We start from the raw sequence: 23,833 nt of genomic DNA, 5'->3' as shown, positions 1-23,833 counted from the left end.
CGCTACTATATCACAGCAGCCCATCTCGGTGTGTGTTTGGATCAGTGACAATGAATATTTGTATCGACTGAAGTACAGTAGAGTCTCGCTATAGTCCATATTTGGTTCCAGATTTGACACTTGGGTCACACTATGTAGATTGTGGAAAATATCCTGGGATGGGAAGCAGCCATGTTGAACGGGTAGCTCTGCATGTCTAGATGTCTAATCCCTGATCCCTATTTCGTTTAACGCTCCTATCCAGAAATTGAGTATATCACTCAATCGGATAATCTGGAAATCCTTGAAGTCTATGGTGTTTTGTCCAAAAATTACGCGCCTAAGTGAAGATAGCGTTGGACAATTTCCTAGAAAGTGCTCCACTGTTTCATGCGCAGCTTTGCACCATCTGCATATCGGGCTGTCAACCAGGTTCATCTTAAATATATGGGCATTCAGCCAGTATCTTGTAAATAATCCAACGATAGTTCTTGTTGATTTCCTGGGAAAGTCCAATAATTGGGCAAAAATGTCCATTGAATTTTCTAGCAGAGCCTTTGTGGATCTGCAGATATTTGTGTTTTCCCAATATTTTTTGTGTTCCTTAAGAACAATGTTCTTTAATTGATCATTTTTTGTTTCCTTGCGTACTCCTATAGGTTCAGGTCCTATGAAAGTACTTTCCCTACCGAGTTTCGATAGTCTGTCCGCAATCTCATTTCCCAGGATATCTGCGTGTCCTGGGACTCAAAATAGAATAATTCTATTTTGTGCTGACAGTTCCTTAAAGTAATTTCTTCCTTCTTTTATAAGTAATGAATCAGTAGATCCCTCTGCAATTGCTCTTAAAGCTCTCTTGCTGTCCGATGCAATTCCCATGCGCCGTGGAATCAAGTGCAATGAAGCACACTGGATGCAATTCGAAAACTTTTAACGCCAGAAAAATTCCTGGTGACCTAAAGGGGATTCGAACCCGGGAAACTAGCATCTCAGAACGAGTGCTCTATCACTTGACTCATTAAGTACCCTAAGTGCTAAATATTATAGCAAATCTAATGAAATTGAATAAATAACTCTACCAGTTGAGTTGATTAACCGGTAGACTTGAGGGAACTATACCTTGCATTATGTTTATTCAACTCTTTTGCACTCAAAACGCAACATGTAAAACTGGATTTTGGGATCCTGAAATTCCTAAATAGTCTGACCTAAATCTGACCTAATTCCTAAATACCGAAATTTTCGATGTCCCTCGATGGGTTTTCGGGGTAAAGAGATTTTCGGGATCCTAGGTTTTTCGGGCTGAGATCAGCATTTTGTTGAACTGCTGATCTTAGCTTGATTCAGAATAATCTTCTTTCTATCCTGTTATCCACCAATCTATTTTAGTGCCCCTACAGCACTTCGAAGAAACAAAATAAAATTTAAAATGCAATAATCAGGGTCTCATAAGCTAAGAAAACTTATCATTGACCCAGGTTTTAATGTGTTTCAGCTAAAGTATGTAAAAATAAAGATTTTTTTCGGAAGATTCAAAAAGAAACACGGGAAAATCACAATGGAATGTAAAACTATGCAGTGTATTCTAGTTTAGTCGAAATGATTCACAAAAAGAACACAAAATGCAATTTATTTACACTTAAAACACTCACTGAACTAATAAAAACCTTGAAAATTGAAAGTAAATATCAATAGGAAACAGCTTTGAAAATTTAATTGATAAAAATAAGAATGAATAACACACATTTATGCTCTTACTAAATTGACCGAAAATTGATTTTTTTTTGTAATATCTGCCCTGGGCTCCTCTATTTTGTAAAATTTCCGAAAAATGTAAAGTTACTAAAAAAAAAACAAATAAAAATGCAACTCTTTCAAAATTAACTTAAACATTTTAATAATTTAAAAATTCCATTTTAAAATTAAAAAGTATCTTTATTCATTACAGTTACAGAATTCATTCAAAGTACTTTTACTTAGAGGTACAGATTTTGTACAAATAATTTTTTATGGATTTTTTTTTAATTTTTAATTTTTTTTTTACTTTTTTCAATATTTTTTCTTCAGTATATAATCATTTTATTGTTATCTTTTTTTTTCTTTATACGTTTATGCAAAACCTCAAAAGTCTAAGTTTAATAAAATTTCTTGGGAGTTTTAGGGGTCATAAGGGATGTGTAAAATATTTTTTTTTTGTTATCTTTTCAAATCTTGTCGTTTTCAATAATTTTCTTTTTATTTTTTTTTTGCAAATATATTTACACAGTTTTGGGGGCGCATTTTAAAAGTTCTTACAGCTTTCCTCTTTTTTTTTCTTCAACAATTCTACATTTATTGCAAATATTTTTTAGTGTTTTTTCTTTTATTTTTGTTTTTTTTTTTTAATTTTTGATAGATAGATTTTTCTTTTAAGCATAATTATGTTAATCATTGCGTATTTTTTTCAATCATTCAACTTCTTGTCTATTTTTTCTTTCGAGAATAACTTAAATATTTCTTTTTCCTTGTTTTTGTTTTTAAATAGCATTTGTGAAAAAAATAATTTAAAATAAAAACAAGGTAATAAGCTTTAGAAAAAAAAGAATCTGTAACATAAATTAAATTTATCTAATTCTTTTCACTTAAAGAAAAGAGAAAAGTATTAAGCTTTTTACTCTATAGACGTCTTTTTTTATTAGTTTTTTTTCGAGTCCACCTAATCATTGAAGGAGGATTTTTTTTTGAAATTCATTGTATCATCCTGTCAATAATTAGGTGGACTCAGAACGACGGAAAGAGAAGAAATTTAATAATATGTTCATTGTGTCGAGAGTTTGTCCTTTTGTTTATTGTGAATCCAAGATTTTTTCTTTTGTTCTTTTGAGAAGAAATATATCCCTCAAATGTTTTATTATTTTTTCTCAAATATTTTATCAAAAATAAAGTAAATTCGTGTTTCACTATTTTTTTGCTTATTCTTTTTTTTTACTCAATTGTTTTCCTTCTAAACTTACGATTTATTTATTTTTTTTATTTTCTTTCTAGTCTTGTTAGTATTTTATTTTTTATTTTTTCTGCTTTTAAGTTTTATTTTATTAATTAGGAATCTTTTAAAATAAAAGGTTCGCTTACAAAAAAAAATCCTCTCGTCTTGCACAAGAAAAAATAAACAGAAAAAATATTACCTGAATATTTTTTTTAAACAATTAGTTTTTTTTTATAATGATTTGTTTTACGCTAATTATTCACTTTAATTTTCTTTTTCTTAGTTAAAGAGGAAAAGTGCGTTCTAAGATGTTACGAATAAAGAAATAAAGAAACTTAAGATCAGAAACAGCAACAAACTACGAAACTATTTGTTTCCTTTCCTCTTTTGTGTTTTCTTTTTTTCAAATCTACTAATTATTACAAATATCTTTTTTTTGTGTTTTATTAATTTATATTAAACTCTCTCCTTTTACTTTCTTTCAATTAATTTATACCCCCTTTTCTCTCTATTTAATCTTTGTTTTTTCCTTTAATTCTCACTCGTGATTTTTTCTACGTGCATTCAGTATTTTTTTTTCACCCTATCTTCACTTTCTTTTTATTTAATTCTTTGTATTTGTTTTTGCCTCTATATATCTCGCATTGAAATAGAAAATCGCGCATTTGAATAAATCTTTCCTCAGTTTATAAACCACTTGGCAGAAAAATTGGATCTGATGGATATCCGCAAAATCGTATCCTTTCGCATTTAACAACTCATTTATCATTTAGCAGTTTTTCTTGGTACAAGTTTTTTTTTTAATATTTATGCTGACTGTCTTTTTTTTTCAAACATTCTCCGCGTTTAATCATTCATTTGCAATTTTTTCCTCTTGTTCGTTTTATTTTTTTCTTTAATAACTGTGTGAAATTTATCGTGACTGCATCATCGCAAAAAAATTCTCTCGTGTAAACATCTGGGGTTAAATCTCTTGCTATCGCTTAGTAAATTGTGGTCATCTCCGAAAAGGAGAGACACTTTCTCTCTTGTCTCTGTCAAAAAATCTACTCACTCACTCTCTCTCTTCGCCTAATTCTCCTCCAAGTCCTTCAATTTCTCCTCACGTGGACGAGCATTCCCAAAAATTGATGCCGCCTGTGTTGTCTGAGCCAGTGAATTTATCGGCTCCTTCACCGTGCGCGGATTCAGTTTGAGCCTTGGCCTCCCATCGTCATCTGCAACATTTGATACGGACAAGAGCATGTCAAAGATAGGCACATTTGGGATTGCATTAATTTATAAAAAAAAATAAATAAATAATCGAGCATTCCGCAAAGTCTCTTCCACTTGGTCCGTTATATTTACGTTTACCGATTCAGAACCGATTTGAACCGATTCATAAATCACAGCCTTTCCAAAATAACGTAGAAATACAAATAAATTCAAGATAAAGATCACTGGGAGGCTATAGAAGCTCTTTGTAGATGAGATTCTTAAAGTAATCCACCAATTTGTAATGCCTACAAATTCGATTTGAAATAGATATTAGGGAATATAGGGGAGAACTAAAAAGTGTAGGAAAGGGCTTCAGACATTATACGCAAAGGATTTTATTTTTAATGCTACAGGCATACCTTTTATATCACGAAAATTTCATGAAATTTAAATTCACTTCCTTTTTCTTCACAAATGTTTTGTATAAATTCGTCTTACTCTCTCGTAATCTTCTCCTCCTCTTGGACGTCACAACAAATTCGATTTTAGTTTAGTTTATTTTGTTTGTGGAAGAGTAGGATAGACATATGCAACAAGCTTGAGAAAGAACGGGATGCGAATTTAGATTTTGGTTAGTTAATTACACAGTAAAAAAAATAACACTATTATTGTGTGTAATCTTTCACACCACTATTATAGTGTTAAATTTGGAAAAAGTGTTAATTTAAAATTGTTTAATTTAAAGTTGTTGAATATCAAGATGTTGAATTTGGAATTGTTGAATTTAAAAATTGTTGAATTTTTATGTGTAAACTCAAAAATTGTTGAATTCTGTTGATTGTTGCATTTTCTTTTCTATTCGAAGATTTTGATTTTTTTGCCCTTTTAGACATTTTTATTGGTTTTTCCTGTACTCGGGATCCTCCCTAATGCGAAATGATTACATCTGATGCTCGGATCATCACGATATACTTATTATTCATATAAATATGTGATGTTCTATATGACTTTTGCCCAATGAAAAGCATCTCGACTGAAGTATAAGTCTTAATTGGAAATTCAACAATTTTTACACAACTTTTATTTAAAAATTCAACAACTTTTGTATGAAAATTCAACAACTATTGTTTAAAAATTCAACAACTTTGGTTGAAATACACAAGGCTTCACACTATAATAGTGTTAAAAATTATGATCAATTTATAATAGTGTTAATTTTTGATCATGTGACAAAAAATACCATAAAGTTGTGTATTTTTTTACACTATAATAATGTGAAAAACTGTAATCATACTATAATAGTGATAATTTTTAGAATTTGTCAAACAGTTTTAATTCACGGAACATTGTTGAAAAATTTTTATGATTATACCAGTGAGAAATTTTACACAGATCGCAATTAAATAATTAATTTATCCGATTTCACACTATTATAGTGTTAAAATTTTACACATTTTCAAATTAAACAACATTGTTGGAAATTTTTCAACTATAATAGTGGTAATTTTCAATCACGTGACAATAAATTACCAAATTATTGTACCTTTTTTTTTACATTTTTAAATTAAACAATTAAATGGTCGATTTTGCACTATTATATAGTAGGAAAATTTTACACATTTTTTACTGTGTTGTTTTTTTTAAGTTATTTTTTTTGTAAACCAATAAAAAATCTTACCGGATATAGTTAAAAAAAACCGCCTTTTTTATTAAATCATTGCCAAGAATATTGAGAAAATGTAAAATAAAATAATTTAAAAATATTAAAACATTACTATCATTTAAAAGAAAATTTTTTAAATTATTCTTCTCTTCTAAACTCAAGTTAGAGTTTAGAGATGGGGAGAGAGACAATTTATCATTCCTTAAGGTGTTTTTCAATCAATTTCATTAAGATTTTCAGTATGTAAGAGAAAGTATGTAAGATAGGGTGGAATCACCACTTCTCGCCACTTATATAGAAATCGCAATTTTTCGCGATTTGTGAAATAAATGAGCCGCAAAGTTCTTTGTATTTTTACTGATGCTACGTATAGAGTCGAAAAATAATATTTATTCGTTTTGGATTTACGATTTTGAGCATTTTTTAAAGTAATATTTTAAGCAAGTGCATCGAATCCAATAATTCTTACCAAATATAGGGTAAGTGTACTAAATGTGCATGCAAGCGCCAAAGTCTTATGTTTGAAATGTAATATTTTTAATACAAATTAAATTTATTTGTTACTTTTTTTTATAAGGAGTGTTCCTTGGAACCTTGTAAACCGTTTATCGTCTTTACTTTCTCTAAATTCACTCTTAATACATTATAAAATGCATAAAAATGTAGACATTACATTTGTGGCCTATTTCGGCCACCTTCATTTTCACAGTTCCTTGCCCTTCTGGAATTCTTCCAATGCCTTTTTCACGTCATCTAGTTTGTGGAAACTACATTTTTTGTTATTCTTTTGCATTGTATAATCTCTAGAGAATGCAAAAACTAAAAATTCAATGAAATTCGAGGAACAAAAAATGTGGCCGAAATTACAAGCTGGCCGGAATTTGGCACACTTACCCTACTAAGTGTCATCAAATTTTCATCAAGCAAAAAATACCTTTTTGGATAAATATTTTGTCTATTGAATATTTAATTATATTTGTGAAATAGATAAAATTTGTATTTAGTTCATTAATATTTTCTCTTATAATTATTTTTATATAAAAATGAGGCATGGCGAAAAGTGGTTATCTTCTGGAATTGATTTTACCTCCTGTCGCCATAGCTTTTCAATAGGCGACGCTAATTTCATTTCGTAGATTGTCAATTGTCAAATCTGCATTGTTTACTTTCTGCAATAGACCTACAATTTGATTTCTCTAAAAGTGAAGAAAAATCATTTAAAGTGAGTAATAATAAGGTGATCACGAGGAAAAAGAAATGCTGAATGTATTCTTTTTATAGCATTGCCTAAAATAATCGAGTTTGGACATTTTCAAGTGGGTGGCGAGAAGTGGTAAAAAATGGCGACGAAGTGGTTATTTTTGCATTGTTATTAAAAATCAGTTTTTTAAGTAGTCCAGCGTTAAATTTTAGGACTATTGTTTTCACGAATCTAGAGCCATTACATCTTAGTAGTTTTGTGTCAAATTTGAGATATCTTGTAATAAGAGTTCAAAAGTTATAATAAAATTAATTCCTCTTTTTCCTAAACATGGCGATAAGTGATTACACCACCCTATTCAACTTTTGAAGGGAATCCCCTCCATTTAAAGCTCTCCGCGATTTACATAAAAATTGAAAACAAATTAAACTTGTTGCATTTTGTTTAAAACGTTTGAAGAAATGGGACACATTTGATATTTTAAAATTCAGGACCTTTATCTGAGAATAAGGATCAGTTCTGAAATGCCTATTCAAAAGATTTTAAGCTTAAAGAATTGTGTAAAAAAATTAAGAAAATGATTTAAAAAAAGAAATGCAAGTCCAATGAGGGGGGGGGCGCTGAGGAAAAGATGAAATAGCTCAAGTGCATAAAGCGTGTACTCACTGATTGCCATTGCCATTGGCTTCAAGTCTTCGTGCGAGCGTTTGTCGAAATCGCGGTCATGGCCACTGGAACCGCCGCCGCCGTGGCCGCGTCTGTAGTTGCCATAGCGGTCGTCGCGGCCGCCGCCTCCATAATTTCCTCCTCCATCGCGGCCACCACGATCGCCATAGTTGCGGCCGCCGCCCTCGCTGCGATTCCAGTCGTCGCGACCGCCGCCGCCGTCCTCTGAGAAGTTACCGTAGCGCCCACGATTCGGCCCGCGATCTGCTGAAAGACCAACATCTTGAGGGTCTATTCATGGGAATATATTTTGTAAAAGAGAAACATTTTGTGAACAATTTGTGCTATGCGATTTCTAGCAGTGTAGCGCCGGGGTGCAAGATTTTTGGAATTTGCGAGGGGGCTTTTTGGAGGGACTCACCGTTGAAGTTGCTTCGGCCACCTTGTCCTCCTCCGCCTCTTCTGTCATAGTCACTGCGCCCCTGACCATATCCGCCATCATTGTAGCCCCCACGGCCATCGGAGCGCCCCTTGAAGCCACCACTTCCGCCTCCGCCACCGCCCTGCCGTGGCGGACCGCGCTTGTTGAAGCCACCACGGTCAAATTTCTTCTGCTCAGCCACATCAATTCGCAGAAGTTGACTGGAATCCTCCAACTGAATGCGTCCATCGAGTTCAAGAGCTCGTTCGAGATTGTCCAGCGTCTCAAATTCGACATAGCAGAAGCCCTTGAAGTGATCGGTCTCTTTGTCTTTCACCAGGCGCACATTCTTCACTTCGAAATTCTGGAAGATCTTCGTGACGTCGCCCTGGACGAGTCCCTGGGGCAGATTCCCCACAAAGGCCAGATACGGTGGCTCCGTGGGCAGAGGTTTTTTCGACCGATCGCCATAGCCCCTGAAAAAAATGCAAAAAGGCAAAAAAATCCTTGAGAAAACTCCCTCAGATTCACTTCCGGACTTCCCGGAGACGCGCTCTCTCTTTTTTTTTTTGGACAACGTGTCCGTCACGGTGCATCACGTCATGGGATTTTTAGGCTTTCCAGCCGTGTGGGAGCTGATTCTCTGCCCTATTCCTGTGCCTGAGATGGCCAGGAAGCTGCAGGAATGCTCAAACACGTGGGAATGCGGGGTATTTGGTTGATATTGATGATGGAAAAATTACCTCTGATTGTCATAGCCACCTCTGCCGGCCATTGTCAAACTGTACACTTGCGTGCTCGCTCCTCACACTATTTTTCCACCTTTTGCACTCACCTACACTGGATTTTTTGCAATCAATCGAAGGAAAAAGTATTTAGCTTGACAAATAAGCACAATTTGGTCACAAAATCACAAAAACGGTGAAAATTGAGGCAGAATTTCCACTAGACCTCGACACAAACGTCAAACCACTTACCCCCGCCTATAAAAGGCTGCCATTTTGTCGTACAGTTGTCGGCCAGTTCGGCATTTTTCCCCTTTTCGATATTTCCCCTAAGATCAAAACCAATTTTATGAGGATTTTTAAGGATATTTTCAAAGTTTAAGGCTAAATATTCTTATTCCCAAGATTGCTGATGTAGAGTTCAAACTTGCAAACACCTCTGACGTGGATAAATTTGTGACTGTTTCTGCTGTTTCGCCCGAAATCAAACGCCTGCTACGATATATCGTTTGATGTAACGGTTAATCGGAAATATCGCGAGAAATATCGATAATCACAGCAACCCTGCGAGTTGTCAGTTTCATTTTTTCAATGGTGTTTGCGAGCCGTTTGTGAGTTGTGTTGTGCAAAAAAGTTGTGATAATTCAGTGAAAAATCCCCCGGATTACCCTGAAAATCGACTGAGAGGTGAGTTAAACACCTTCTTCATCCATCCACCTATCAGAATTTCTGTGATTTCTGCCCCAAAATTGGGAAAATCATGTGAGAAATGCAAGACTGGAGAAGGCCTTGGAATTTGGAATGCGCCACGCTTGTGTTTGTGCGGTTTGCTGTCGCGTTCCCTTCAAAAACTCAAATTTTCACCCATTTCCCAACGCTTTTCCACCCCAAATTTCACCTGGGACAACACCCCATACCATCCCCAATGGTCTTCAGGTGGATTTGTTGTGGAATTTGGGGAATTTTTGCGGAATCCCAGGGGGTTTTCTCCGTGTTGGAGGGCAAATGTGTGATTGTGTGTGTGGATTGAGTCACTTTCTGGATAAAGTGCGATGGTGGGGCCCCCATCAGTTGCCGTCTCGAGTTCTTCATGGCACGATTCTCGCGCGCTTCGGGCCTCTCTGTTTACAGGCAGTTTTTGCTTTCCACGCCATCCGGACGGAAGTTTTCTCGGTGTTCGTCTCGCGGTTCGCGGTTTCCTAAATCCAAAACAAAAGTGAAGAAGCTCCTTGTGTTTCTTTCCCTCTTTTCTTTGATTCTTGATTCCTTGGAGTTCTTGTGAGTGACAGTGATTGTTTCCCCAGTGATTCCCTGTGTGTTTTCAGTGTTCACATCCCAAGTAGACCACAAACCACATCCATGTGATTTTTCAGTGAAAGAAAATAAAAAAGAGAAAAGTTGATTGAAGAGACTCTGTGGGAAAATGTGAGTCATTTGATCAATGATTTTATTTAATTAATTTCACTAGATCATGTGAGATCGGAGGAAGTTGGGGAAATTTCCTCAATAACCTGTCCATCAGTTCTTTATTGCATTTTCCTGGGTGTTTTTGTGGATTGCCTGCGTCTCATTATGCCTCAATCAAAGTCAATCAAATATTTACTAAAATAAAAATATTTCCACTAAATCTCAGTTTGTGATTGGTCCTTCTAATTGGGAACTATTCACAACTTTTAAATATATTTATTTAGTGTTTAAACCTGAAAAAACAATTGCTAGAATTGATTCCATTCTCTTAAGGTTTGAGTGCAAACAGAAAATTTGTCAATTTTCACACATTCCTATTTGCTGGAACAATACTTTTTAAATCTTGATGAAAGTACTGGTTTTGTACTTCGACAAAATAAACCTACAAGGTTCATATTGGTTTGCATCAAATATTCATGAGCTAAAAATTAAGATTCTCAATGAACTTAGGATTGTGAAGGGTTTTTAGGGGAGACCGGGGTAGAATTAGTCAGCAAGTGAAATTTTTCGTTCCCTGTAATTTGTGAAAAACATGCTTGAATCAGACTGAATAATATACAGTAGACTCTCTCTCAATTGGGCATTTGGGGCGAAATGTCATCCGGTTTATCGATATATTTGGGCATCAAAGCATTTTTAAATTCCACAAAAAGCGCTCAATTATAAAGGACCACGATAAAATAGGAAGAACAACAGCGAATTTGACCAAATTTTCTTCATAATTAAACGTGAAAATTGTCAACAAAATTTTTCGCCCGATTGAAAAAGAGACGATTGAGTGAGATTCTACTGTAATTCTAAACCTGAATAATTCTTCCCGGTCTCCCCATTTAAAAGTGCAGTGTTAAACGTTTTTAATATTGATAAAATAAATCGGCTCAAGAAGATATACTACGTGAATTATACACATAATTAGGACTTGAGTACGTTTAAAGTACATGCGAGGCTGTAAAAACATTCTTAGCGGTATCTCCAATAAAAAATCTTTTTTTGTATTAAAATAAGAAATTCTAATTATGAAGTGTAGGTGTTCGGACTTAAAATAGTGAAAAGAATTAAATTTGATAAAAAAGGACTTTGTTTTAAGAGAAACAATAAAAACGGTAGTCTAATCAATGTAAATTTTGATAAAATCAGTGATAGTCAATTAATCAGTGATATGAAAAAACATGGTTATTGCCTCAAGTGATATGCAATAAGAAAAATCCTCAATCCTCTCTCAGTCGAGAAAGATGTGTTTTTTGTGATGGGTGATAACTCAGTGTTATGCGCTGAACAGACCTACGGTTTAAGACGAGAAATGGTTTAAAGTAAATATAATTAAAATGATGATTAGACTACATTACCATAAATTTCCCACTTAAGCCCAAAACAGTCACAGGGATCGGCTTATGGATCAGTTCGAAATAGGGGGGATCAGGCTGAGCTTCTAGGTTCATGAGGTCTAGTGAAATTTACGAGGATTAGCGACCACCGCCAGTGGCAAACCTATAAAACTTCATTTTGGGTGTTTTGGGGTACTTTTCGAAATGTCAATTATGCGTGAAAATAAAATATGGAGAGAAATATGGTGCGAAATGTCGCAAAATCTCAAAATGTATTAAAATTGGACTAATGGGAAGGTCAGAGTACTCCTATCTGTATAAAAATACATTGATATTGCACAAGAAATCTTTCAGTAATTAAAGTGAGCACATTTAATAGAAATATACGCAAAAAACGCTATTTCTTGATCGTAAATCCTCAGTGTATGATAGTTTGGGCTGACCTTTTACCGCCAAATTTTTTGATCTGAGTATTCTCGAGGATCAGCCTGTGTCTATTTTCGGTATAAGTTCGTCTCAAGCATTAAACAAAAATAATCATTCTATACCATGGATGTTGGAATGTTTATAGCTAGCATAATATTTAAACAATTTGTGTAAAAAAAAAACTGTCAAAGCAAGTCTTGCTTAAAATGGAAATTGGTCAGAAAACGTTTTAATTATAGGACTAAATGGGGTAAAATTTTTGAATATTGGATATTGTAATTTTGTAATGTTTAAAATATTTTGCAATGAAAATTTAAAAAAAAACCTTCAATTGATATAAAAATGAATATAATATAATTTCATGGCTTACACATTTCAAATTATTTAAATCAAAAATTATTTATATAATTTTTAATTTAGTAGAAATTCTAGAAAATAAAATTGACCAGATATACGAGGTTCTTTAATCTCAAAATCCAATTCACAATAGATTTTGCATCTATACCGAATTGTTATAATTCTGAAGTAGTTAGGGGAGACCGGGGCAAAATTAACCAGCAAATGAAATTTTTCTTTGCTTATAACTTATGGAAAATGAGAGGGAGTTAATTAATCTGAACAAATGGTTATTAGTTTAATATTCTTTCTGAAGAAAACTATAATATCCCACTGTCTAACACTATCCGTGGCTAATTCTGCCCCGGTCTCCCCTACTCACCTACCAAAAACTTATTTGGGCGTATCAAAGCCCATTTAATTATTTGGGCAAAGAATGCTTGCAATCTCCTCAAAAGGTATTTTTTCCTGTGAATTTTTGAAGTTATTTGTTTAGTGAATAAAATATAAATTTTGTTAGTAAGGTCCTCTATAAATTGGAAGCAATTTTCGTCCAAATTTGCCTTTAAAAAATTTTGATTTCTTTTCATTTTGATTTTCTAAATTTTCTAAATTTTCAAACAGAGGTTAATGCGGTTAATGATTATGAGCTCACACAATTTTTTTAGTACTTAAAAGTTCCTTGCGACCAGCGATTAAATAAAAAAAAAAAACAAAAAACAATATGTTTGCATTTCAGTTTTAATTTTAATGCCTTTGACACATCTTATGGATCAGGAAAATTACATGAAATCAAAATTCCCATCTCCTTTTTTATTAAACACCTCTAGCACTCTTATTCATCATTTGGACATCATACTAAATTCAATTTAGTTTAATTGAATTCTGAGTGCGAAAGATTGAGATAGACATATCTAAAACTTTTGAGAGAGAAGAGAACATGAATTTTGGTTCCATGAAATTTTTCTGATCTAAAAAATTTGCTGGAGGCATAAATTTTGAAAGTAGTGCCTTTAGAACAATTCAGGAAATTTTCATGAAAATAAAATTGACATGTCTTTCTCGAACGTTTTGTATGCGACACTGGGGCAGTGGTAAACATGGGGTAGTTGTAAGTCCCACGATTTTTTTAATGGGATTTTAGATGTCAGAAATCGAAACCTTTATGAATTTATAGATACTATGGAGATCTTTCAAAAGCCCAGGGTAGTGCAGATATAAAAATCAATTACTCCATGTTTACTACTGCCCCAGTTTCCTATATATATGTCTATCCCACTCTTTCGCACACAAATGGAATTGAACTGAATTGGATTTGGTATGATTTTTAAAGAATGAGAGTGCAATAGAGTGGGATAGACTATCCGAAACAATTAAGGAAGAAAGGTATTATAATTTTATTTCATGAAATACTCATACAGAATTAGTTTTTTTAATTAATTTAAGATTTAGAACATGTGAATAATTATTTGAAAAAAATGGGATTTTTTACAACTTATCAAAGACTATGCTTCAAAATTCAACAATCAAATAGTTGTCAGGAATTATACACTGATCAAATGTTTTAGGTCAATTTTTGTATGCCGAAAATTTGTAAAATCTTATACCGAGGTTTTTATTGTTGTTCACAAACTTTATTTTATGCAGAACAAAATGGATTTGCTGATCTCATTTTGACAAACTTTTTTATCATTTTTTTGTTTATTGTTGATAAAGTTTATATTTTTAATTTCTTTTCTATATTATACATTTTTAAATCAAAATTGCATAATTCTATATTTACTACTCTACTAATTTTCGTTTGGTTCTTATTGCTGTAAGCTTCCCAACAATATCTTCTTTATGCTTGACTTCAAACTTAAGTATCTTTATCACAAAACTGCATGCTTTGTGAGTTTAAATCTTTGATAATTGAGTGTGAATTCAAGATTTACATGTTCTCTAGTTTAGGTCACTTCATGAAGCGTTAAAATATGTAAACATAGTTCTTAGTTGTATAAGAAATTATATAGTAATTTTTTATTGAAGTTTCTTTTGTTTTCCATAAAAAGAAAAATAATATTTTTAGGATTGTAGAAATATTTCTCCTGCGTGTGAGAATGTTTTGTCTCTGAGGGAGATTACTTTGTCTATTTCTGGAGCATTATATTATTCTCCTAAATCTCAGGAGATATTCTTTTCATCGGTCTTTCACCATTCTTCACGCTAAAAGTATCTCTGTTATGGCATTTTTGGAGGAATGAACGAGAATGTTCTCTATATCCAGCGTTATGTTCTAAATTTATCCAGGCAATTTCTCTATGCACTTTTTGATTGGCACTGCAATAAAAATGTCATGGTTTTTTGACACTCCTGGGGGAAATAGGTTGACCTCTTTTGCTGCTTTTTCTGCAGTCACTTTCCCTTAAATGGTTTGGTGTTGGGGAGTCCGTGAGGAGAGAGAAAAACATTGAGAATTGGAGATGTATGGCTGGGATTTTGTCCCTGGGCAGAGATGCAAACAGGTGATGATGATGTTGTGTGGTGGTATTTGTGGCTATTTCTGTGTGAATGTTGCGGGAAGATGGACAAGAGGAAGGATGGGGCGGAAGATTTTTGCACTAAAAGAGATGAACGCGATGCACCTGTTCCATGTATCGTTCGGTCATTCATCACAAAAATACCCAAGAAGCAAGAAAATGAGAGTAGTAAGTAGTAGCGACATTTGTATTCTAAATCACCTCCCGAAAGGGGGAGGACTTTCATATTTCCACCGATAATTGCTGCGCTCTTTTTCTCTCACTCCTCTACCTTATATCTCTGACATTCACCACGGAAATATTGCATGTTGTTTGGATTTGCGAAGATTGTTGGTGAAAAGAGGCTCTTTAGATGGGTTTTTATCTTACTCAAAGTTAAATGATGTATTTTGCCGATGTCAAATGTAAGAATTTATTCTTCAACTCAAAAGTCACCTTTCTCCTCGCACCTTCAATTGATGTGACTCATTTAAATCATTTTTCAATGGATTTGCCCGTCATTTTTGTTGCTCCTGTGAATGATGATGATTGAGTATCTCAAAAACTCCATGTTCTTCTCTCTGACAGAGATTTCTTCAGTTTCCTCTCGAAGATTTCGTATTTTGTACCATCCACTTTTAAGTGCAACTAATTGATTATCTTGAGAAATTCTTTTGTAACATTTGAAATTGCATTTTTGCATAATTTTAACCAAATGAGTCAAAAGGGCCAAAGAAAGGTAAATAAACCGAAGATGATTTTATGAAGGTACTCTGTATGCATTTTTGTAAAAAGCCACCCAAACATCATAAATACTAAATCTACCTGTGGTTATTTATTTAGTACACACCTTCCTGGTATTCTTAAATTCCCAGTGAAGTCTCATTAAGTCAAGTGTAATCTTTTCAGTAATATTTACGACAGGAACGTGCTTTTAATTAATTTTTATGATAACTTATTGTGTAAAAATTTTATGGTTGATTGTTCTCAATTGTCAATATTTTGTAATGGGTTGTAGAGGTAATTTTATGAATGAATTGCTTTTTGAGAGGTTTTAGGATAACCAAAATTACTCATTCAGAGAAAAATATTAATAACTGAGACATCCAGATATGTAGGGGAAGCGGGGCTGAATTAGCCACGGATCCTATTACACTATGCAATACGGTTTTGCTAACGAAGATCTCACATGATACGTTTGATAGAGTCATGTCCCCTGATTAAGAATCTGACCTTGTTTTTGCTCCATCACGTGACAATGTTTTTTTATTTATACTTTTGTATTTTTTCTGTTTTGCCTTACATTATCTGTTATATCTCAGGTTCTAGTGAACAGAACTTAAAAAGTGTGTGTCCGTTAGAAAGCTCATTAGCTGTGCTTTAATTTTGATATTTACAAAAAACTTTGTAAAACCACTCCTTGAGGGTGTAAAATTGGAGTTTCTCTAAGAATTACCAAAAAAACTGGTCCTTAAGTGAGGTTTTAAAAATTTGTATAAAATAAACTAAACAAAATATTAAAAATTCATTGACACCAGGCAATAGGCAACACTTAGGACTACAATTTTGTTAATCTAAGACATCGCGCTCCGATCAGTAAATGTCTCATTTAGTGATCTGGTTTTTGTTATTTTCCAAAAATATGAAGTACTTACCTATTTTAGAGCAAATTTCCTAAAGATTTCTGAAAAATATCTTTTAAAACTTATGTGAAACATATATAAATGTTGAGATTCTTCTTAAAATCGATCGGGGGATCATGAACATAATTTTCATTAACATCCCCAACTTTCTGTTTACTGAAGTAAACACAAAGTTCTGTCATATTTCTCGTAAGCAATTGCTCACACTGAATTTTCAACAAAGCAATTTTAACTCAAATCATATTCAAAATTTAACGTATTTAGTGTTAAAATCTTCCAAAAAGAACAAATATTTAGATAGAATTCATTATTCATCAAATTATTGGAATAAAAATCCGTAATTTTAATCAATTTATTTTTAGTGTCCAATTTTATCATCAAAGTGTCCAAATTTAGAAACTGTCTAAAATTATGAGCCCTTACCCTGTATTATTTAAAAAAAAGAGTAGAGAGTTTTAGAGTAGTAGTCCTCTAAAATATCAAAGCAAAGGTGTCTGAATGGCGACAGGATTCGAACCAGTGGAGGTGAAGTCGATGGGGAATACACCGAGAATGATCTTATTCTTTTAATTCTCGGTAGTACAGCCAGTGGAAGAAGATGAATCCCGGTCATAGGAGGAGATCTTCGACCATTTGAGTTCTTTTACGTGAATTCTTAAATTCTTCAGTGCCACCAGAGTCCTCCTCTCTAGGTGCGTCTATTGTCATCTGTCATAATATATAATTCAGAATAAATTTAGGTGAATCATGATTGAAAAATTTCATGATTGTGGGTTTCGCCAATATTCGGATATCATTTGAGCGAAACTGAGCGACATTTTTAACGTAAGGTAAAGTACCCTCTAGTCGGCCGGTTTCTCAACTCGGCCAGTTGAATTATTTAACCAATTTTTTAACGTTTTATAGTCAATTTCTATGAAATTTTCACTGATTTACGTTATATATAATATAATACACCTTCTAATGTTAAATCGGTAAGACCATATTATAACAAATCTAAGTAAATTGAATAAATAGTCGCACTGGCCGAGTTGAGAAACCAGCCGACTACAGGGTACTTTACCTTACTATGATAAAAAGCGTGATGGCGATCACAATTTCTCTTCAGATGTTCGTATACCCAAGGGCATTGTTATTCGAAATCTCCTTTTCGAAATTAAAACCTCCTATCGAACTTTATCCCAGTTCAATCTAAAGATAGGTAAATTATTTGCCTATCTTTAGTGGCGGCCAAATTAATAGAATCACTTTGCAAAGCTTATATTTTTTAACTTTTGTATTTTTTTTGCCAATTTGTTGATATAATTCTGAAGTAGAAATCTTCAAATTATTAGAATCGTAGATTAAGGGTTGGTTGGGCCGCTAGTGGTCTCTATTTTACACATAATACGTAAATAGTGAAATTCAGTTTGGCCAAAAAAATTGGAAAATTGTCAAGTATGGTTTCTAAATCCTCTCGCTCAGTAATAACCTTCCCGATTTAAGAGCTCTCTCCGGTTGAGGTTTTTCGTTTACCGATTCGAATGTATATCAGAGAGAACTTACCTAAAAACTCGTTGGAAGTTCGAACGTTTAAACCGACGAGTTACACAAAAGTGAGCAAGTTCATCAAAAGGACATTTCTTTGAATGAAATTGCAATTAAGACGTTCTACCAGCCATAAATTCCACAAAACTACACAAAAATTCACTTTTTGCAGCAAAAGTTTGCACACTGTTGCTGACATTGTTAACGATTGAAGTGTCAAGAATATCGAAATTCGAAACGGCAGAACAGTCAGCGCTAAAGCGGCGAGTACGTGAACTTGCACTTTGGGCTTCCGGTAGATTTTCGAATAGGTTTGTCTTGGCTTTGGAGTGGCTTTGTCTCTTCGAAAGGTTATTACTGAATGGAGCAAATATGGCTTTATTTAAACTTATTCGATTTATAGACCACATACTTAAATTTAAATGAAAGTGATCCTATCGTGTTGTTCAAACCAAATTTCACTATTGATGTATTCTGTGAAAAATACAGACCTCTAGCGGCTAAAACAATACTTATTGACGTAAGGTAATCATTTGAACATTTCCATATAAAAATTATATCAACGAATTGGACTAAACAAAAATCCTAAAGGTAAAATAGTTGTCTTTGCTGAGCTGATTCTATTATTTTGGCCGCCACTGTATATGATGAGGTATATCTCAATAGAAGATTTGTATTTTGAAAGGAAGATTTCGGAAGGGGTATTAAAATATCCTCGTTTTAATGGGCCTTTAGTTGGATTTAATAGCTTTTTTCTTGAATTGTCTAATTGATCCACTTTCTTGTGTGGCAAATTAAAAACAAACTTCTGGTCTAGTCACAACAATGACCAATTTCCCGCTAATTTTGAGTGATTAAGACATCAAAGGGATTATTTTAAAGATACTTCAGGTATATTTGAAAATAGTCAAATGTAGTGTTGAAAGAGTTTAGAATGGCTTGTTCGTGTTAGACCTACCGCTCTTAAGTGAATGAATGAAGAGGTTTGTGTATTTAAAATTCAATTGAATGCTCTTCAACATAAGATAAGGTGAAAAAATCAGTGTCATTTGGTCTTTCTTCACTTTTCAACCCATTTCTTCACTAAAATCTCACACATGCTGTTTTTTTTTCATCACTGCGTGTCCCTTCATATGAATATGAAAAAAATGATAAAATATGAGAAAGTGGTCTTATTAGAGGTCTTTTGCAAAGTGAAGTCCAAAACTGGTAAAAATTATTATTGGGAGGTGAAAGAAATGTGGCGAAAGAGATAGAGAGAGAAGGTGATGGTTGAAAAAAAAAGAGTCTTTTGCAGTATAAGAGTTAAAATTACACCGCAAGAGATTATTCAATTTAGTATTTAGTGAAAATTGAGGGTACTTAGTGGAGGTAGTTATAAATTCTTTGAGACGTCTTTTAGGAGTTTTTAGTCAAAATGATTTTGAGGGGCCTCTCTTTTTGGGCACTATTTGATGTCTTTCGATGGGCAATTTCCTTGGTTGCACAGAGAGAGAGAGATTCGAATTTAGATGAAAATTAAATAAAGCACTTTGGATGACCGGTAAAAAAATCACTTTGTGGTCTGCTAATGAAGTTCTTTTTGCAAAAAGTTTGTTTGGGGGCTGGTGGCATACAAAAAAAGTATGTTTTGTGTATTTTTGCTAATTTGCAACGCTATTAATTTGCAATTTGATTATTTTGCGCCATGTTTTTTTAGGCATATCCCACCGTTTGATCTCTTCCTCTCATGTTTGGATTTTGCGGTCAGAAAATGTTCATTGTTGGGGCTTCATTGATGATGATGGTTGGTGGTGTGTGAATGGGAGTAAGAGGGAATAACATCAGAGAAATTCGCGCGATTTTGTTGGGTAGCGGTGTATCCATGTTTTTGAAAAGGTGTTGCTAAGAAAAAAAATGAAAGATTTAAAGAAAAGATTGAAGAAGAGTGAAAAAAATTAGATATTATGTCTTGAGCGTCTTGAGAGAAGGAGGGATTTTGTTTTAAAGCCAATTTAGTGCAAATTTTGTGAAAAATTGTGTGATTTTTCTTGTAAAATTTTTCCATATAATAGAATATGACAACTCGTGAATCTTCCTTGTCATCTAGCTTCCTTCTCTTCAATTCATGTCACCTCACCAGGTGTAAAATGTATTTAATTAACTACCATGTTATATATAACATGGTCTCTTTTTTTTTTCTCTCACACCTCTTTAACAAAACCATTTGAATTATGTCATACATTGTAAAATTAATTTTCAAATGAAATTCAAAAGGGAATTCCACGTGAAAAGTCACTCAAAATGTCTTTCTCTTTTATTTTATATATTTTTTTCTCCTGCGAGATGAGATCAAAAGTTAAATTTTGAAAGGGTTTTTCATGAAGAATTTTTCCTTCTTTCACCTCAATTTCATTGCATAGGTCTCCCTTGGATTTAATTGATTGTTGATTTTTTAAAGAGCTTGTCAATAAAAATCTATGATGTGAAAGACTATAGGCAAAAAAATAATTATGCATTGGAGGTTAATGAGTATAAGTTTTTCTTCATACTGAAATTCTTCTCTGTCTCTCAAAATTCAACTTCACAACTATCCAATGTATTTAACTTTCGTCACTATATGGGCATACATCATCGTTTTGAGTTGGTGATTATGCAATAAAATGGTCAAACATCAGGTGAAATATACTGTCAAATATTTTGTCTAAATTTAGCACCAACAGCAAAAAAAAACCAACAAGAGGCAAGTAAATTATGTTTGAGTGATAATCGTAAGATTGAAGTGATTTTTACACGATATTTCTTTTTTTTATTTCTATTTAATTGATTTTGGAGATTTAAGTTTTGTATGTTTTACAATCAGTTCTGCATTTCTTGCAATCTTTATGTTCATTTTCTTGGCCTCCAGTTTTGAGTTTTATGATGTTGAACTCTTTCTCTTTCATGTTAGTTTTATTCCTTCATACACACTATTTTTATGTCTCAAGTGTTTGCATTTTATTGATATGTAATGCCTACATTACTGGTGTGTTATCGCAATATGATTTTTCGAGGCAACACTTCCACTGATTACGCAGCTTTATGCGTGTTTATCTTATCTATATTGTGTATTAAATGTTTGAAGAATTTCTTACCAACTATGCCACAGAGTTTTGCTGTGTACCGTGGGTGGGTTTTTTGACTGCACAATGTAAATTTAATTTGGAAATTCAGTGTACTAAAGGAAAATGATTAGAGGAGGGCCGCCGAAAAAAATCACCACGTCACGCGAAGGCATGAGATTTTTGTAGAAGAAAGTAGTGACATAACAGAGGTAAAACGATCAGAGGCAAACGTATCAGATCGTAATTCCTGACGTCCTATTTCTATATAGGGGAAATTGCCCATGCTTGATACCATTGGAAGCTTCGTAATGACTAAATTTTCTATGTTTTACAATATATATGTGACTCATCACAACCATATTTTAAAAACTATGGGGAAGTGGCCAGTTTTTAAAATATATTGCGAAGTCACGTGTATTGAAAAACATAGGAAAAACTTTGCCATTACAAAGCTTCCAATGGTATCAAGCATGGGCACTTTCCCCTAGACGAATACTATAGGGGAACGTGTGCTACCTTCAAACGACTCAAGCTTCGGACAACTCATTTTTTCCTACACTGAGAAAAAAAGAAGGTGCAATTAACATTTTTTCCTCACAACTTTAACACTTTTTACGTGTAAAAATATATTAACATATTTTAATGTTAATTTTACACCTTTTCAAAGGTAAAATTAATATGAAAAATGGTAACTTTAACCCCTAATATACCTAAAAAGGCTAATATTTACACCGATTTTGGATCAATACTGCAGGGTAAAATTAACATTTCCGGAATGTTATTTTAACTTTTTCGGATTTCTCTCACACACAGTGTATGTTCTTAATGGATTGGACCGATTTGATCCATGTCTAGTTCCAGGAAATATGAAGCATCGGCCTAGCTATTAAAATATAATATTATAATGGGTAAAATTCATTAAAAATATATTGAAAAGAATAAAATGTTCGAAGCTTGAGTCCTTCAAAGGTAGAGCGCTTTCTCAGTAACTTAAAGAATAAAGAGCATTGACTTTCTGCTGTTAATGCTTTGTGATATCATTTACACCCCCAAGTGTTCGAATTTTTAAAACTACTGATTAGAGGTCACGAAATAAGACCCATTTTCCTGTTCTAAATAAACTCATAATTGCCTTACAATGTGATTTTACTTTAGGTGGCCAAAAGTGCTTACATGGCCAAAAGGGCTGTCTCTACCCTAAATGAAATCTAGTTCGTCATTGTACTCGTATAAGACGTATGAGTAAGGGAAAGCACATTAACTTCGGACGACTGAAACTTCAAACAATTCATTTTTTCAGTAGGGGAAAGTGACCATGCTTGATACGATCCAAGCTTAATAATAACTATTTATTTTCTATGTTAATCAATAGTTATAACTTATCGCAATATATTTCAATAGCTGGTGCTAAGCCTCACATTTCCTAAAAAAATTAGGATCCTAGCTCTTTTTTCCTAGTTTCACGAAGCAAAAATCAAAAATAGGTCCAAAACTGTAATTTTGATACATGATATTTTATAAGTATTTCTTAATTAATGTCGCTTTTCAGGAAAACTACTATCATAGGCACATAGAGGGTTCATCAGTATTAATATTTATGTAAAAATATTTTTACTTGGGGACACTGTTTTTGTGGGTGGTGACAAATTCATAAATTCTACCTGTGTCCATCCTATATTTTAAGAAGTGTCCATGAATGATAATTTAATTGTGGCAACTCTATCATTAGATGTGATTCTTTCATAATTACACCTATTGAAATCCGCCAATTTTATCGACAATTGACATAGCCTTCAACCCTGTTGCCTGAATTTTAAGGTTGCAGAGTGACATTTTCATGGACTCAAAGTGAAAAAATGGTTTTCGCTAGTGCCCTAATGTCATAAAAACACGGCTTAGAAAAATTACATAAAAGTGATTTTAAAACTAATAACCAGTCGTACAAACGATTTAAGCAGATAGATTAGAGTTCCGTCTAAATATTGATGTGCAATTTTTTGTATCCAGTGAAATTTTTGCAGTGAAAATAGGCCTCCGATTTGTCGAATCAATTATTATACAGGAAGGCCCCGGACCCGACTTGTATAAAAGTCGCCACTGAATTTTCATTTTCTTCTTGAGAAAAATCTAAGGATTTCCAGGAACTATGTGAGTTAGGACTATGAACCTAATAAGTGAGACATTTTTTTGTCATAGTGGAAGAATCGCTTCGGTTTGTGTGTTAATCAAAAAAAAATCACAAACCTTGGACATCATTTTACAGTATCAAGCATGGTCACTTTCCCCTATGTATGCTAGTAAAAAGCCTCAAATTTTTTAAAAAGAAGCATGGTTTAAATCGATTAAGAACATAGGAAGAATTGAGTTATCCGAAGCTTGACCGTGGTGTCACATATAAGATGACTATTAAGATTAATACTTTCTGAACTGCGATAATGGCAAAAAATGATAGCAAATGTTTTATGTTGCCTCTCTTTCGCATTTGACTACTGCGTACAAAGTTGGCAGTCCTTAAATAGCTCGAAAACTGCCCGAATTACAGTTGGCACACATGGAATATTGTTCGAATTGCCTATAATATGATTCAGAAAACCATTAATACCAACAGTAATATCTTACTGATCTTTATTACTTCACTGATCGGAGTGCGCTCTTTCTAACGCACGTTTTTTCCATTTGAAATTTTCCATACTATTTATCTCTCTTTCTGT

The 23,833-nt window shown here is 33.4% G+C and overlaps 2 protein-coding genes across 9 annotated transcripts in view; one reads left to right on the top strand and one right to left on the bottom strand.

The window, feature by feature from the left end:
• Positions 1-3,462: 3,462 nt before the first annotated feature.
• LOC129809797 (eukaryotic translation initiation factor 4H-like) lies at positions 3,463-9,134 on the bottom strand. Of its 3 annotated transcripts, XM_055859893.1 has the most exons (5): positions 9,070-9,134; positions 8,836-8,932; positions 8,093-8,568; positions 7,672-7,962; positions 3,463-4,161 (listed from the first exon to the last, which is right to left on the bottom strand). In XM_055859893.1, the coding sequence occupies exons 2-5, from the start codon at positions 8,865-8,867 to the stop codon at positions 4,016-4,018; spliced, it is 945 nt and encodes a 314-aa protein (XP_055715868.1). In that variant the 5' UTR covers positions 8,868-8,932; positions 9,070-9,134; the 3' UTR covers positions 3,463-4,015. The 3 variants fall into 3 exon arrangements, with proteins under 3 accessions (XP_055715868.1, XP_055715869.1, XP_055715870.1); XM_055859894.1 differs by having other exon boundaries at positions 7,672-7,938; positions 8,836-9,093; XM_055859895.1 differs by having other exon boundaries at positions 7,672-7,935; positions 8,836-9,093.
• A 179-nt stretch (positions 9,135-9,313) lies between these two features.
• LOC129809796 (klarsicht protein) overlaps positions 9,314-23,833 on the top strand; it is a 261,812-nt gene continuing 247,292 nt past the window's right edge. For 4 of the 6 annotated variants that reach the window (XM_055859892.1, XM_055859891.1, XM_055859886.1 and 1 more), the window contains exon 1: positions 9,314-9,504. The gene's annotated coding sequence lies outside the window, so the exon portion shown is untranslated. Of the gene's footprint in view, positions 9,505-9,949; positions 10,243-23,833 lie in introns of those variants that run through there. The other 2 variants (XM_055859889.1, XM_055859890.1) reach the window with 1 other exon arrangement.

The sequence above is a fragment of the Phlebotomus papatasi genome, chromosome 1 (assembly GCF_024763615.1).
Source record: "Phlebotomus papatasi isolate M1 chromosome 1, Ppap_2.1, whole genome shotgun sequence".
In the NCBI taxonomy this organism is placed as follows: domain Eukaryota; kingdom Metazoa; phylum Arthropoda; class Insecta; order Diptera; family Psychodidae; genus Phlebotomus; species Phlebotomus papatasi.
Note: the sequence above shows the minus strand (reverse complement) of the source record. Positions and strands in the feature narration are given on the sequence as shown.

Coding starts and splice junctions, on each gene's coding strand:
- LOC129809797 (XM_055859893.1), bottom strand. CDS start 8,867: ATGGCCGGCAGAGGTGGCTATGACAATCAGAG. Junction 7,963..8,092: donor TGGCCGAAGCAACTTCAACG/GTGAGTCCCTCC, acceptor TCCCATGAATAG/ACCCTCAAGATGTTGGTCTT. Junction 4,162..7,671: donor GCCAATGGCAATGGCAATCA/GTGAGTACACGC, acceptor CAAATGTTGCAG/ATGACGATGGGAGGCCAAGG.